The 16,177-nt window shown below is 44.4% G+C and overlaps 1 protein-coding gene across 1 annotated transcript in view; it reads right to left on the bottom strand.

The window, feature by feature from the left end:
• LOC306906695 (utrophin-like) overlaps positions 1-6,269 on the bottom strand; it is a gene marked incomplete at its 3' end in the record, with an annotated part of 35,691 nt that extends 29,422 nt beyond the window's left edge. The window contains exons 1-2 of the mRNA XM_079478295.1: positions 5,908-6,269; positions 3,504-3,665 (exon numbers count right to left, since the gene is read on the bottom strand). Coding sequence (XP_079334421.1) covers positions 3,504-3,585 — 82 coding nt within the window. The 5' untranslated portion in view covers positions 3,586-3,665; positions 5,908-6,269. The remainder of the gene's footprint in view (positions 1-3,503; positions 3,666-5,907) is intronic.
• Between the last annotated feature and the right edge of the window lie 9,908 nt (positions 6,270-16,177).

The following is a 16,177-nucleotide window of genomic DNA, read 5'->3' as shown; positions in this document are numbered from 1 at the left end:
TTACTCCTTTCCCAGCATGCTAGAAAGAATGTCAACATCCTGCTATGTGTACGTAACATTTTATTAAGTGGACAACAAAGAAACACTGATTTCACTTCCTCGCTTCACTTTAGACTGTACTTGAAGAGTGTGGCCGGAAGACACACACAGCAGATCTGAGGTCAGTTTGCTCACATTCATGGACCGCCCTCTAACCACCTGATCCACCGTCAACTTTCTTCACCTGGCAAGCTGTAATCTGATTGGCTGGCTTTATGAATTTGTATTTTATGCATCGGTCAGTTTCTTCTCATTAGGCAGCTCTTGGTCCAAATGAGCTATAAAGTGGACCGGGCTTATTCCGACTGTCAGAAGTTTGGCATTGTGAGGAAATACCAGTGGAACTGATAGACGGATCTGGCAGAGGGCCGCTTATATAACACTTGGCTGCAGTAGAGAGACCTGTCTAACCTCCCTTTTTGTTTTGGGGGAGTAGATGAAAGAGAAAGACAGAGATGGTCAAAGAAAAGCTGGGCCGAGCTGCCAACCTGTGCAGCGAACAAATTGGTCCAGACAAATTACACACTGAGTACAGAGAATAAGCCCTTCATGATGGAGCAACATGCTCTATAGCAGGGATTCCCAAAGTGTGGTGCGCGCACCCCCAGGGGTACGCGAGCTGCCACCAGGGGGTGCGCGAGAGGAAAAATGTAATGGCGATCTGTTTTTTTAAGTGGGATTTTTCCATACAATAAAAAAACATGAACAGTAAACATTTCCTTTGTAATCGCTTTTATTTTAAATAAAAAACTATAATTTATTAGTTTTTGATAGAAACGTAGAAGAAGACCGCAGCTGTCTTCTTCTACGTTTCTACACTGCTCTTATTGTCGCACTTGAAAAGTTTCAGATTGATCCTCGTTTTTATTTAGCCTAGGCCTATTTTATCTATTTCGGAGCCTATTCTCTTTAATGTTGTGGATCGTTTGTAACTTCATTGCAATGTAATTCAAGGTACCGTCATTCTAATTTCCATAACAGTTGTGTTATGATGATGATGATGCTAGCTCCACGGTCATTTAATAGGCCTGGCCTATTGCTGCAATGTTTCTTTTACGCGGCTGAAAATAACCGTGCTTTCTGTTACTGAGCCTGTGTCTGTCACTCGTCCTCTTAAAAGTGGAAGCTTGTGCGTAGCTTTGTTGTATTATATTGAAATTTTGTTGATGTTATTGTCATGCGTGTTTTGTTTTTTTGCGCATGATTAAACATGAGTCTTTATATGGCGATAAAACAAATCTTTGTTGCGTTTTTTTTTTAAGTGGGGATTGGGGGTGCGCCAACCCTGTTGGGACATAGAAGGGGGTGCGCAGGAAAAAAAGTTTGGGAACCGCTGCTCTATAGCTACAAAACTATACAGTGATGTGTACACGCATTTCATTTGGAAGGTACATTTCTTATTATACAGAGATAATTATTAGAGATGCATGTAAAAGTTTTCCTTTGACCAATACTGATTGTATCAAACTGCTATTGGACGATACCGATATTTGTCACTTTTTATAGTTAGCCGAATCATCAAAATATTTCCTTGTTTTTTCGAGGCAGCCAAGTGAAGGAAAGAAAATCCCAAACGGCTCTACTCAATCACACTCATGCCTGACGATTTCTTTGCACCACACATATCAGACTCATTAAGGAAGAATTTAGGATGATATGAATTCCAGATTTTGTTTTGGTTGGATGTTTCTGTGATTTGAAAGGATGCCGTTTTATTGGGACTTCCTGTTCTCTCGTGTTAGTACAAGTGTGTGTGTGTTCGTGTGGCTTCAGGCTACTGTTCCCTCAGATTAATATAGGAATTTTATGCACTCAATATAAACACATTGATGGTATGCGAAACCTATAAAATGTCCCCTTCCCATGCAGCAAACAGAAATATTAAGGTATATAAAGTAACAGCCGGTCTACCAAGACAAGTTTATTTGGACGGTTTCTAAAAGCAACACAGATTTACACAACATCAAACTGTTTGTTAAAGTATCCACAATCCTCAAAACTGCAACACTGGCCCGACATGCCGTGACAGTGGAACGGGATTATCCGTTTGGTGACCAATGGAAGACTTTACAGTCAATACTGTACTGGCCAGTTCACTCCATCATCTTTTCACACAGCTGCGACAACATTTCCTTTACACGCACAGCGCACAGCGTTCACTTTCACATACTGATCATACTTGAGTTAAACAGAGGAACAACTGAGAAGCTTAGAGTTCACTGAAGTACAGTTAATCATTATTCCTCCACAGAAAACATTAACAAGAGAGTCGCTCGTAGAGATTTTAATGCCCTATCAGCTGCAGGCTTCACCACAGCAGGAAACCACTGGTTATTTTTTACACCTCTCATTTTGATTTTATAGTTCATATGGGGAACCTTTCCCTTTTTCCCTATTATCCAATTTTATGAGAATTGATGCATTTGTGACCCAATTTAATGGCAATTCTGAACTATTTTTTGAGGCGCCTCATTCGTATGAATTCTCATTTGTACGTTTTAGTACAATCTTCCCATGGGATGAGGCCTGTGCACAGTAGATTTCAGATTCTCACACACTTGCAGAGAATGCTGATCAATCTCTTCCCAAAATATTTTTGCAAAAACGTACATCTGAGAATATGAATACAGCATTATAAGACAAAATATAGCAACAATTTGACATTTCAGTCCGGACGATTTTGATTGGATAGCTTGTTACCTATTCGCTTAAGTAAAGCTAAATGTTTATACATTTTTCCTAAAAACCTGAAAGGGTTAAAAGTCTCCAGTCATATGATTGTGTTAACATTCCAAATAACAACAAACAAATTTAAATACAAGTCACAGTCTCCCAACTACATTTTCCCTGGCAGCTACGAAACAAGAAAACATGACTTTTGTCTGTTACTAGGAGACCAGAATCCTTACAGAAAGAAAGGCATTGTGGTCTGGAGAGACGAGTGCTGTAAATCCACAGCCAAAGTGAAATTCCAACATTCCCAGAGAGAAAGAGAGAGAGAGAGAGAGAGAGAGAGAGAGAGAGAGAGAGAGAGAGAGATTTAAAATACCTGAGAGGAGACTGTGGTCTGCTGTAACTAATAAAACACAAAATGATCTGAATTCATGCATTCATTGCTGAAAGATTCAACTCAGGTTTCCATCATCCGAACTGAGGGAACACACGCTCACATGACTGAATGAACACATTAACGCTCAGATGAAGTACTCGCGCTGTACACGGTTCATATAACTGTTCATCACAGTGTTGTGTTGGGAAACACTAATCCGGTGTCTGCAAATCAAACAAGTGAGGTCAAAGTTCATCTCGTTGAACTTCTCCGTAACAGCACCTTTTTTAACCCTTTCATAAATCCCCGCTATAACGACCTCAGTGCTTTTACTAACCATGATGTGCAGAATTCTCCATTTCCTGTCCCAATGTTCTAAAGTACAGTGAAGTAAGGCAGGTGATCTGAAGCTTACCTGATCTCCATTTGATGATGTCAGTGAATTCATTATTGTCTCCGCCCTCAGAGGCATCTGACAACGTTCCCACGGTAGCCATCTTCCTTCTCAGGCGTCACAGGTACATATGATCCCCTCCAGCAGGACTCAGCTTCACATACACCGGACCACTGTAAATCCCTGCAACAGATCACATGCCATCAGACTGATCTCTTATCTGTGATTTGCTTAATAATGCGATATAATAATACTTTAAAAGACATTTCATTTATATTAAATATATTTTAAAATTGTAATTGTAAGAATTGAACGTACAATTCACATTCTTTCTGGAAAGCATCACGACTCTGATCACTGTCCCAGTGCTTTTAAGATAATTCAGTTATAATAAGCATCTTGCAGCCTAGTGTATACTGCATCTCACATGCTAAATATGTCAAATGCATGACTTCAAAACAATGCATGTTTCATTCAGTGAGTTGCATCATCATTTGACAAAACTGTAGTTATCAGTCTAATTGAATTATGACTAAATGCTGTATTAATAATCAAAATAGACAGAAACTCAAGCCATTGAAAATACTGTCATACTGTGTCCAACATAGGCCTGCAACTGCAAAAAAGCATGAAAGGTGTGCAATTCTGACGAAACCAGCCTCTTTCAAACGCTCATGGTCACTTGTTCATGCAAACCTCAATGAAGTGGGACAACCATGTGACTAAACTTTCTGAACAACTGCAAAGAACTATGGGACAGCTGGTAAGCGCAGAGCAAAAGCAAGCAAGCAGTTGTCTGTAGTACTTTACCGAATGAAATAAAACCATTTCAACATGAACAACATAAATGCTTTGTTCAAAAAGTGTAATGAGCAGTGAATGCGGTCTGATCCTGCAAAGCGAAATAGTCTGTGGGAAAACTGACTGGTTTACACATGGTGCAAATATTGTGATGTTACGACTTTAAGTGAACGTGGGTTGGCGAGCGAGATATTTCACTGGAGGGGTTGTGGCTGAACTCTTCTGCAGTGAGTTGGCTATTCAATCCCAAACAAGAGAACGATTTTGTTTGTTTTTTTACAATCAACAAAGACATTTTATTCTGATTCCAATTTAAACAGAAACAGAAATGCACAAACGGCAGGACGTTTTAGTAAACATTGTTTTTCGTTTCTCGTTCATATTTAAAAAATGATTCATATTTAACTTATGACTCCCACATACCCACATATTAAGTAAGTGTGTTGTAGCAAAGCAATGTCCAACAGTGATCTACATCGGGGGAAATCTTTAGGGGGATCAACGGGGCAGGTAAAAGCATTGACCCTACAGCAGAGTCACAATCACGAGTCAGATGTTATCACTGCATTAAGTCCACATACAGAAGAACCCCCGTCAGACTCACTGGGACCAGTGAGTGGAGGAGAGAAGTCAGGCTCTTTGTGTGTGTGCAAGACAAGTTGTAACAGGAGCTGTCACCCAGCCAAACAGGTGACCAAGCATTCATTCTTGAGCTCCCCCCACATTCTTGCCTTCACAAAACGGTCAGTGATAAAAGGTCCAGCAGCTTTGAAACCGCTCCCCGCAGCTCTTCGGCAGCTGACGGACGTTGGCAGACTGGCTGATGATGTCATGGGTTTGTAATGAGGTAATGAGCAGGAATGTGGAGAGTTGCTGTAGAGAATAAAAATACTACCTCCTCTGATAATGTGTGTCTCATCCAAGAAAGGATTTGCTTGGGCTTTGCCAGTAAACGCGTTGGCATGAAGCGATAATGAATGACGCAGAGGTCTAACTTTAAACTCCTGCAAAGACAACTTTCCCCACACATTTTTCCAAGACGTTTCGGCAAGTTTAAAACTTACACACTGATTTAAAACGCTGGTGTATAACATGCAATAACAAGAGTGGCATATTGGGGCTTGGTAAAAAAATGCTGTAATGGTCAACAATAGAAGTAGATCTCATGTGTCCAAGTCTGAAACGGTAAGCTCACCCTATCTGCCTAATGATCAACCAAACTCTGACAGTGACCCCAACCAGCCATAAATCATACTAAACCGGGACATCCCTCTAACCAACCCAACCATAACTTTAACTTAGCTGACTCCAGCTGACCCCAATAATTCACCATCGGATTGTTTATTACGTTTATTAACTTAACGTTAATCAAATTACTGAAGGTCATATCTCATTAGTGCTTGAAAGTCTGAGAAGATTCTCAAGCATGACTCTTAAAAGAGCCTAAACAAAACATCCCATTTCAATTGTATAGTTATGTATTGCATCGTTTACTCTTCATTTGTTTAGGCGTTTTAGGTCAACAGATTTTCAAGCTATGCCAAACTTTAACTAAGTTTTGTAAACATGCGTATACTACGTCTAAAAGGCAAAAGGAATCCAGTTAAAGTGAAGCAGTTCTCACCTTCTCCCAATGCAGTAACGTTACACTGACTTTCTACGAAACCGTAAATAATGAATCATTGACTCTTGCTAGGACATATCCACAAGCGGCGGCTGCGCTACTTCCACAGATCTCGGATCAATGATAGATATTCACAGTCCTTTCAAAGACACTTCAAAGTCCTCCAGCTCGAGTGTTTTGGCGCTCCTGGTGTATTTCCCTCTAGTTCGGCACTGGTGCAAACTTTCCTTTGCACATGAATAACAACAAAAGACGCGCACGTCCACCCAGCGAGTCCAGCGCTCCGCCAACAGCTCCGCCCGCTTTCACAGCAGGAATTATGGAAGTGTGACGTCACGCCACTCGTGTTCGGTTTGAAAGGCGAGCGCGTCCCCGTGTGGAGTAATAATAAACTGTTGTTCTGTCGCTTGATGTACAGACTCCAACTTTGGTTTAAAAATAATATTATATTTGTTACAAGTGCAAAGTTTTCCTATTCCTCCCAGGGCTGCACATAACAATGTACCAACTTTTTTTACTTATTATTACTAATTATACTTGTATTTCGATATAACATATTATTTTTCATACATCATGCTGACCTTTTTATTCAAATAAGGTCTGAAAATACATTTATGTGAAATGTGAACTTTGAGATGTATTGTATTCTTTTATTTTATCATTTGGTTGAATTATTTAAAAAAAATAATCCTCACAATAGAGACAAATCTAAAAATAAAAAGCATGACCGTAATTTCTATATGATAACTATATATGAATTTATGCAAATTAGTATCAAGGAGTCAATTGAAGGAAGAAGAAGAAGAAGAAGAAGAAGAAGAAGAAGAAGAAGAAGAAGAAGAAGAAGAAGAAGAAGAAGAAGAAGAAGAAGAAGAAGAAGAAGAAGAAGAAGAAGAAGAAGAAGAAGACATGTCCAACAGCCGGAAGTAAAAGACTATCGAAACAATACGTTTATTTCTCTTTTATTTGTACTGTGTGGTGCCTATGAATGTGGCCAAACTGACAAGACATCTTCTGGTCGGAACCCAGTCACTCGCTTTTCTTCTTTCCTTAACCGCCACTCATCCACATGGAGTGTGTCATCATTAAACAGTCGTTGTATTGCGTCCAATGGTTTGGTTTTACCGCTACGTTTAACACTTTTCACATTTTTGCTATGCGCACATCTGGGCTTGTGTAGTTTTAGTATAATAATTGAAAGCGCTCAAAAAACTAATCTACCAGGAGTGGGGTTCGAACCCACGCGGACATATGTCCATTGGATCTTAAGTCCAACGCCTTAACCACTCGGCCATCCTGGTGAACATACTTCAGCATGTGCCATCTACCCAAGATACAATCCGTTTAATAAAGACAAAGTCTGTCAATCGATACTTTGACGTTTAGAGGCGAGCGGTGATGATAAATGCTATCGCTAGGTGCCTTAGTTTCGCAGCGGACTGAACGGTTAAGCATGTTAGCTAGCTAAGTTTATAATTTCCCAAAACCAGAGGTTATGTCTTTAGTTTCACTTTTTGTAAACGATGACTATAGTACTATATGTAGTGAAACAGTTTGAAACCCTTTAATACCCTTTTGTATGGCTCACTTTTCCTGTTGTTTTCGAAGTGGCGGCTGGCTTGTCCGCGGTCATAAAATCTGAGCTGTGATGCTAAATGCTAGCTATCGCTAGGTGCCTTGGTTTCGCAGCGGAATTAACTGTTAGCATGTTAGCTAGCTAAGTTTATCATTTACCAAAACCAGAGGTTATGTCTTTAGTTTCACTTTTTTGTAAACGATGACTATAGTACTATATGTAGTGAAACAGTTTGAAACCCTTTAATACCCTTTTATGGCTCACTTTTATTTTAACCAGCCATAAAATCGTATGAAATTAAGACCGAGAGTAACTTTTACTAAAAGAATAAGCAGCATATGCATATCAAAATAATTACAAGTATCTGTCATTATAATGTTAATTATAATGTTTTAGAAAAGTTAAAAATCCGATGCGTTATTCTTTTCACATTTAATTAAACGCACTGTAGGCCAACTAATGTCGACCAGAAGATGACGCTACGTGTCCGTCTTCATTCCGACGCTGCTTATCCTGGCTTGTAATAATATAACATTAGACTTATCTTGCTAAAAGCATAAATATAGTAGTATGTCTGTGAGAGAGGAATAAACAACATCTTTATACAGATTTGTGTCTGTAGCCCTTCTGACGCTTTGACACATACACTATAGCCTACACATGTTGAATATATAAAATCGGTTGTTTAGCCCTAGGCCATACGTTGTCTGGTTAGTATGAAATGTGTTCAGTGCTTGATTAATTTGCCATTGTTAAACATTCTGAATCTGAACCCAATCAGACTTTATATCTGTATGAAAATATCACACTACTATGTAGTCTATAATCATCTATGCATATTAGGCCTACCGAAAATGTACCATACAACTCACCGATATCTGTGTCAATAACCTAGTCCTGTGTTCCTATTCTCCTCCTGAAATGTAAAGTGTTAATGAGTATTTTCTGTTCCCTGAAACACAATCAAAATAAAACAAATTGACAAGAGTCACATTGTGGTTACAGTGACGTTTATTTTCTGTGCAGAACTTCTGGAAAGCACATACTGGTGAAACCAGTTTTACTCCAAAAATAGAAGTCTGAAAGAATTGGAGGCAGCTTTCTTCTCATAAACTGTACATGTTAATTAAGTCCAAGTATTTTATATGTAGTCACATTCATATAAATAAGTAAATTGTATCAAATGATCAAAATAAAGCCATCTAATATAAAATGTAAATGTTATTCTAATCTGTTCCGAATCAGATTTGCGTCACTCCGTCTAATGCCCGCCTACGTTCCATTTGGTAGACCAATAACAGCAGACTAGAACAGCAGACTTCTGACCCCCTGCTGTCTTTATAAGGCCCAGTGTTTGTGCCTGGCACATACCCGTTTATAATATGCTGCTGTAATCCGTCTATTTTTCCACTTTTGACCACTTCTGTGCTGATTTCTCTAAGAAATATCTGAAAAGCATACACATTTCCCCAGCCATACAACCGTGAAGAACTACTCTGAGAGGGGAGGGGCTAGGTTCAGATAAGTATAGCAGTGAACCAGCATGTCACACAACAGAGAGCATTGGATCAACTTAAAGCATTTATTCTTCACACAAGAACAATCATCAGAGGGAAGAGCCAGCGTTAACGAGATTCTCGAGGAATAAGGTTAATGTCCCTTTACTGAATCCAGAGCCGTGAGCAAACTGTCTGAGTGTTCCTTCCTCACACGGACTGGTACTCTTTAACTGTCCAGGTAAGTTAACCTGGTGGTATTTGTTACCAGTCCAGGTCAGATGCAAAGATGTTCAGATGTGCAGATGTGGTTTCCTCTTATTAGACGCTAGTGATGTTACGTATGACACTGAAGCTTCGAGGTGCGTATTGCAAATGTGACACAATTTCTAGTGAAGCCCCATATCGGGGTGTGTATTGGTTCCCTTCGAGAGCGGTCACTTCGACATTGCGGAGACCGCATATGAAACTCTTCCTCTTTTTCACTTTTCCTGAAGTCCTATAGGATAACGCCAGTAAAACTGGCCAATTGTCGCAAGACATGTACAGTATGCAAATACTGACGAGTCTAGACAGTATAAATACAGTGCGTGTGACGACAATTCCTCAGAATCTTCTTTTTCACGCTGCCATCGTTGAAGACGCAACGCTTTGACCCGCCAGCCTGACAAGCGGGTCTATATACGGCCCCACCATGGCAGCAGGATCAGATGGCTGCTTGTCGGAACTGGATTACTTATCCCTGTTGCAAGTCTTGTCTATGGTGTATTGTGTACATGTTTTTCTCCTCACCTCCCCCATGTTATGCTTTATCTTCTTCTAAAAATACATTTCGTTGCACTGTACTTGTATGTGTGTAATGACAATAAATTGAATCCAATCCAATGAATCCAAACTAGAACTTCTTTCACCACATCCGATGGCTTCATACTGTTGTCTTTGCGTGGGCCCCATTGGCCCGCAGGATACTCACGAGCACTGCATTGCCTGCCTGGGACTTGCTCACCCAGAGGATGCATTCTGCGAGTCTGATTGCGCGCACTGTGCGGACCTGCCAGCACGTGTCTCGTAGGACTCGCAGGAACATCGCTCGTGGACTCATAGGGTCGAGGATCACCGCCGCCAACGAGCCGCTGGTGAGTCCACCCATTCCACGAGGTGGCGGCGACGACCAGGCTCCGGGCCCCCATCCTCTGCCGTCACCTCATTCCCCAGTCCTCTACGTGGACGAGAGCCTTCGTCCCCCGCCTTCCATCGCGGACGCCGTTTCCTTCGCCGCAGAGAAGGACTATGACTTCATGCCCATCTCTGCAAGAGGAGTGTGTCGTTTTTCCCAGACATCCACGAGCACGTGGTGAAATCCTGGTCTGCACCTCAGTCGGCGCGTGTTCACGCTGCTACGCCAGCCATGTTCGACCACGTGGTCGGGGCTGAAGCCCACGGTTACGTGCGCATGCCACAAAGCACACCGCACAAGCTATCGGCAGGTCTATGGTCGTCCTCCACCGTCATCTCTGGCTTACGTTGGCGGATCTAAAAGACTCTGATCGTAAGTCCCTTCTCAACGCACCGATCACTCCCTCCGGCCTCTTTGGTGACGTCGTGGAGTCGGTAGTAGAGCGTTTCGGTGAGGCGCAAAAGCGCGCCAAGGCTATGAGTCACGTGCTGCCTCGACGATTTTATCAACCGTCTCCCAGAGCCCGCTCTTCATCCGCGCCTCACTCCTCGCAGAGACCCGCCAAGCAGAACGCAGCTCCCACACCGGCTAGTCGTGGTTGCGAGCCGGACGTCCGTCCTAAACAATGGTCGGGCCCAGCTGAGAAGAGGTACGGGCCGAACAGAGGTCCGCGCTACGACGGCGGAGCATCATCGGCTGCCAAGCCGTCATCCTGACGGACCTGGGAAGAGAAGTAGAGAGTCTGTGAGCGTGCCGGCGGCCCCCAACGCCGCTGTTTGCAACAGTTTCCCCCCGCGGTTGCGGGCGATTATTGCAATGTTGTAAGTGTTGTTGTGTGAATGCAATATAAACACATACCTGCTCACAGGAGGAGCTCTTCCCCCCTCACCCACACAATGCTGCGTCCCTTGCCCTGCCACAGTGCAGCGTGAAGCCGCAGTTAATCCCAGCTATAACCAGCCTTCCCTCGTCCACGGAGGCTCCCATGGACGAGAGACTGCTGGATTCTCACGCGCGAGCCATTTTCCCGCCAGTGCATTTAGCCTCGCTGGGCCAGCGTGCTCCCCTAAACGGTCCGCGGACGGTAACCCCTGAACAGTTTCGGCCGTTATGCCTGTTTCTGGACGTGTGGAAAGCCATTCCAGGCATCTCTCTCTGGCTACTAAACGTGATAGAACATTGGTACTCCCTGCAGTTCAGGCTCAGACCTCCCCGCTTCAGCGGTGTGGTTCCGTAGCTTACGTCAGAGCAAAACGTGCCTGTGTTGAGGCAGGAAATCTGTAGCTGCTCGCGAAAGGAGCGATCGAGCGTGTCCCTCCGAACGAGCGGGAAAGCGGGTTTTACAGCCGGTATTTTGTAGTGCCAAAGAGAGATGGTGGTCTGCGTCCGATTCTGGACTTGAGACCCGTCAACAGAGCGCTTCACAAGCGAGCGTTCAGAATAACAACTCTAAAACAGATCCTGGCACAAGTGCGTCCCGGGGACTGGTTTGTATCCGTAGATCTGAAGGATGCGTACTTTCATGTTCAGATAGCCAAGCGCCACCGAAGGTTCCTGCGATTCGCATTCGAGGACTCAGCGTACCAATTTGCTGTCCTTCCATTTGGACTGGCATTAGCTCCGCGCACATTCTCGAAGTGCGTGGACACGGCACTTTCCCCTCTCAGAGCGAGCGGAATGCGCATTCTCAATTATCTGGACGATTGGCTGATTTTAGCCCACTCTCGGAAGGTGCTAATCGGTCACACGCGGATGCTGCTTTGTCACTTGACATCCCTGGGGCTGCGCATGAACATGCAGAAGAGCAAACTCACACCGAGTCAGTCTATAACGTATCTGGGGGTATGTTTCGACTAAGTGGAGATGAGCGCTCGCCTCTCCCCAGAGCGGACGGAGTCCATCTCTTCAGCTCTACATTTGCTCAGGCCGGGCCGGTCTGTTCCCCTGAGGGAGTTCCAGAGGCTTTTGGGTCTCATGGCGTCGGGGGTCTGCCGCCTAGGTCTTCAGCACATGCGACCACCACAGTTCTGGCTGAAGGCTCGGGTTCCATGGAGAGCATGGTCCTCGGGTCGGGCGTGAGTCCCGGTTACACTCAGTTGCCTCGGCGCCCTGAGTCTGTGGCGAGACCCGAGCATGTTCAGTCGGGGAGTTCCCCTGGGGCTGGTGACGAGACGCCATCCTCGGGGATGGGGCGCGGTGTGCGAGGACATGCCGGCATCCGGACTTGGTCACAGTCTCTGAGGAAATGGCACATAAATCGCCTGGAGCTAAAGGTGATGTCTCTAGCTCTTCATACTTTCCAGTCGAGGCTGGAGCAGAAACATGTTCTGATTCACACCAACAACATGTCCGTGGTTTCGTACATAAATCGCCAGGGAGGGATCCGTTCCGGAGCTCTTTCAAACAGGCGGCGGGTCTCCTACTGTGGGCAGATCGGCATATACTCTCTTTCATAGCAGCGCATATCTCCGGTCATCTGAACCGCGGAGCGGACATGCTTTCGAGGGAGGGTCTTCCGCACGGGGAATGGAGGCTTCATCCCGACTCAGTCCTGTTAATTTGGGAACGCTTCGGGAAGGCGGAATTTGCACTATTCGCGACAAGCGAGAACGCACATTGCCCGTTGTATTTCTCGCTGATCCACTCCCCCATGGGGAGTGACACGCTGATGGCGCGTTGGCCCGGACGTTCGGCTTTACGCGCTTCCTCCGGGGAAGATTTTACCCCTAGTGCTATGCAAAATCAGAGAGGAGACGGTGTCTGTGATTCTCGTCGCTCCGTTTTGACCGAATCAACCATGGTTTCCGGACCTGAGGAAGTTGTTGACAGCGCCGCGGTGGCGGATTCCCCTCAGGAGAGACCTGTTGTCCCAGGTGAACGGCACGATTTGGCACCCCAGTCCAGAGTTGTGGAGCCTCCATGCCTGGCCGCTTCGGGCGTTCTAACTACACTCCCTCAGCGTGTACTGGATACTATTTCTGAGTCTCGTGCGCCGTCTACCAGACGTTTATACGCTCTAAAATGGGGGGTGTTTGCTAAATGGTGCAGCAGTAACAATATCGACCCGGCGTCCTGCCCCGTGTCTGATATTTTATCTTTCCTGCAGCACAGGCTGGACAACGGCGGCCTCCCTTCAACGCTGAAGGTTTATGTGGCGACTATAGCCTCGTTTCGTTCCCCGGTTGATGGGCAATCGATTGGTAGGCACATGCTGGTGGTCAGATTCCTCAGAGGAGCGAGGAGACTTTTCCCCCCGCGAACCCCTTCGGTGCCGCCTTGGGACTTAGCGCTGGTGTCGAAGGCTCTCTCTTCTCCCCCTTTCGAGCCTTTGGACGCGGCTTCTGTAAGAGAGCTCACTCTAAAAACCGTTCTCCTTCTCGCTCTTGCTTCGGCTAAACGCATAGGGGATTAACAAGCGCTCTCAGTCGGCGCTGATTTCATTCATTTTGGACCCGGCGACTGCACTCTCCGGCCGAAATCGGGTTATGTGCCAAAGTCCATCTCTACCCCTTTTAGAGCGCAGGTCATTTCTTGCCCGCTTTGTCTGCCGAGTCGTCAGACTCGCAGGATACTACACTCAGAGAGCGGTCTGCCCAGTAAGGGTCTTGCGGGCTTACATTGATCGCACGGCCGGGATTCGGCAGTCTGAGCAGATCTTTATTTGTTTTGGTGGGGGTACTAAAGGCCGGGCTGTCTCAAAACAGAGGCTCTCTCACTGGGTGGTGGACGCCTTTACCTTTGGCGTACGAGAGTCAGGGTAAGATCTGCCCCTTCGATATCAGAGCTCATTCGACTAGGGCTATCGCCTCTTCGTGGGCCTGGTCTAAGGGCACATCTATTCAGGACATATGCTGTGCAGCTGGCTGGTCTTCTCAGAACACCTTCGCCAGGTTCTACAGATTGGATGTGTCCTCGTTGGCGTCCCAAGTCCTCTCGGTGAGTGCTATCACGCTTTATCTTCTACCTTGTAATGTATTGTGCTACACAATTGTTGCCGCATTGCTGTTTACACTGTGCTTGGTGTACTTATGTTCGCTATTATATCGCCCGGGATTCCGTGCTGGTTCTACTGCTGTGGTGTCTGCCCTGTTCGGCGCAGCCCCCTGCGTTCGTTGGAGTTGGATATGCAAATTTGCCAAGAGCCCAATCTAGCAGTTCATTGGTGTGTTCAGTGATCTAGCTGTTCATAGGCCGGTTTCAGCCAATCAGCTGTTAACACTTGGGGCGACCTCGCGAATGGTTGATTTGTTTGCTCCACACTTTGTGTGTTATCCCATTTGTCGGGCTGTTTTTGCTAGCTCTCACGGCGGGATTGTACTACCGTTCCATATGCGGTCTCCGCAATGTCAAAGTGACCGCTCTCGAAAGGGAACGTCTCTGGTTACTTTCGTAACCTCGGTTCCCTGAGAAGCGGGAACGAGACATTGCGTAGAACGCCGTGCTCGCCGCTTATCTCCGGGCAGGCGTTCTATCGTAGATTCTAAGGAATTGTCGTCACATGCACTGTATTTATACTGTCTAGACTCGTCAGTATTTGCATACTGTACATGTCTTGCAACAATTGGCCAGTTTTACTGGCGTTATCCTATAGGACTTCAGGAAAAGTGAAAAAGAGGAGGAGTTTCATATGCGGTCTCCGCAATGTCTCGTTCCCGCTTCTCAGGGAACCAAGTTTACGAAAGTAACCGGAGACGTTTCCCAGAGTCACGTGATCTATGAAAAATGAAGCCTCACTCTAGGCTTGTTTGAGATGCGCCTGAAATGTAGGTTAGAGTAGGCGGCTGCAGTAAGGGGAGGGGTCAAAAAAGACCTTTAAAGTCGGACACTTCGTGAATCTCGCTGTTTTGTCGCTTGCAAACCTGAACAATGGACGAGATCGAGTTCGCGTTTTTTATCGCAGACGAAGTGGATGTCATCGAAATACCACTGTTTTTACATGATGATGGTTACAATAATAATCACTGAATGTACTGTCAAATAATGTACAAATAAACAGCTTACACAAAAACATGTAAGACATTTTCAAGGATTGTATAAACAAATGGTAAATGAAGTAAATAGCAAGTTGCTTTTGAGAGACAGAGTTCCTAACAAATGTTTGTCATATTTAATAACAAGCAGGTTTCTGCCACCATTTCACGTCCATATTATTTTTCCATACCATGCAAGTCAAACTGTATTGTAACAAACATTCTTCAGAATTTCTTCCCTTATTTTAAGACCCAGACACTTCTCAGATAAACCACACAAAGATGAGGCATAATGACTAAACAGTCCATTTAGATATGTATGTGTGCATGTATATTTTTAATGGATTGATTTATTAATTCACACAAACATACAATAGAATAAAGAGAAAATTACAACAATGAAGAATTCTAATGAAGAGAAACATAAAAAAAACGCATGTCCTAATTTTTAACTTCACTGGGTGTGTTTTGTTTTTGTTTAGTTTGCATGTAATTATAAATTAACAGATGCGTAATCTAATTCTTAGAATGAAGAGAAAATTTATCAGTTGACATTCTCAGCCAATGAGCATGAAGCTGTGTCGTCAGTCAGTCGTTTCCCATCATGCTTTTGAATAGCGCAGTCGGAGGAGAGCAACTGCGCTCGACTATGGCGGGAACTCCGGGCCAAAACCTAACGTCCGATCGACCGACCGACCGACCGTCTGTCTAACCGAACGTCTGACCGGACCTCTTGAACGTTTGTGCGGGTGACCCACGTGACGACCTGACGTGACGTCAACGTCTCAAAATAAGCGCTTTTTAATCGATAACACATCGACATTACAAGCATTAAGTTAATTTTAACTTAAAAACTATCTGAACTGCTTGTGCTGTACTGTTTTTTATTAACACTGGGTGTGTTTGAAATGTATTTCAGTGTTTATAGAATAAGTGTTTACCATTATGTTTTACTCTGGTTTACTGTTTGATTGTACTGTTTTATAAAAACAGGGGGTTTCAGATGGATTTCAATGTTTAGAAATACGTCAATTTGCTCTGTGTGTTTTAT

Source organism: Barbatula barbatula (genome assembly GCF_947034865.1).
Source record: "Barbatula barbatula genome assembly, chromosome: 17".
NCBI lineage: Eukaryota > Metazoa > Chordata > Actinopteri > Cypriniformes > Nemacheilidae > Barbatula > Barbatula barbatula.
The sequence above is the reverse complement of the archived record's forward strand: the minus strand, read 5'-3'. Positions and strand labels throughout refer to the sequence as shown.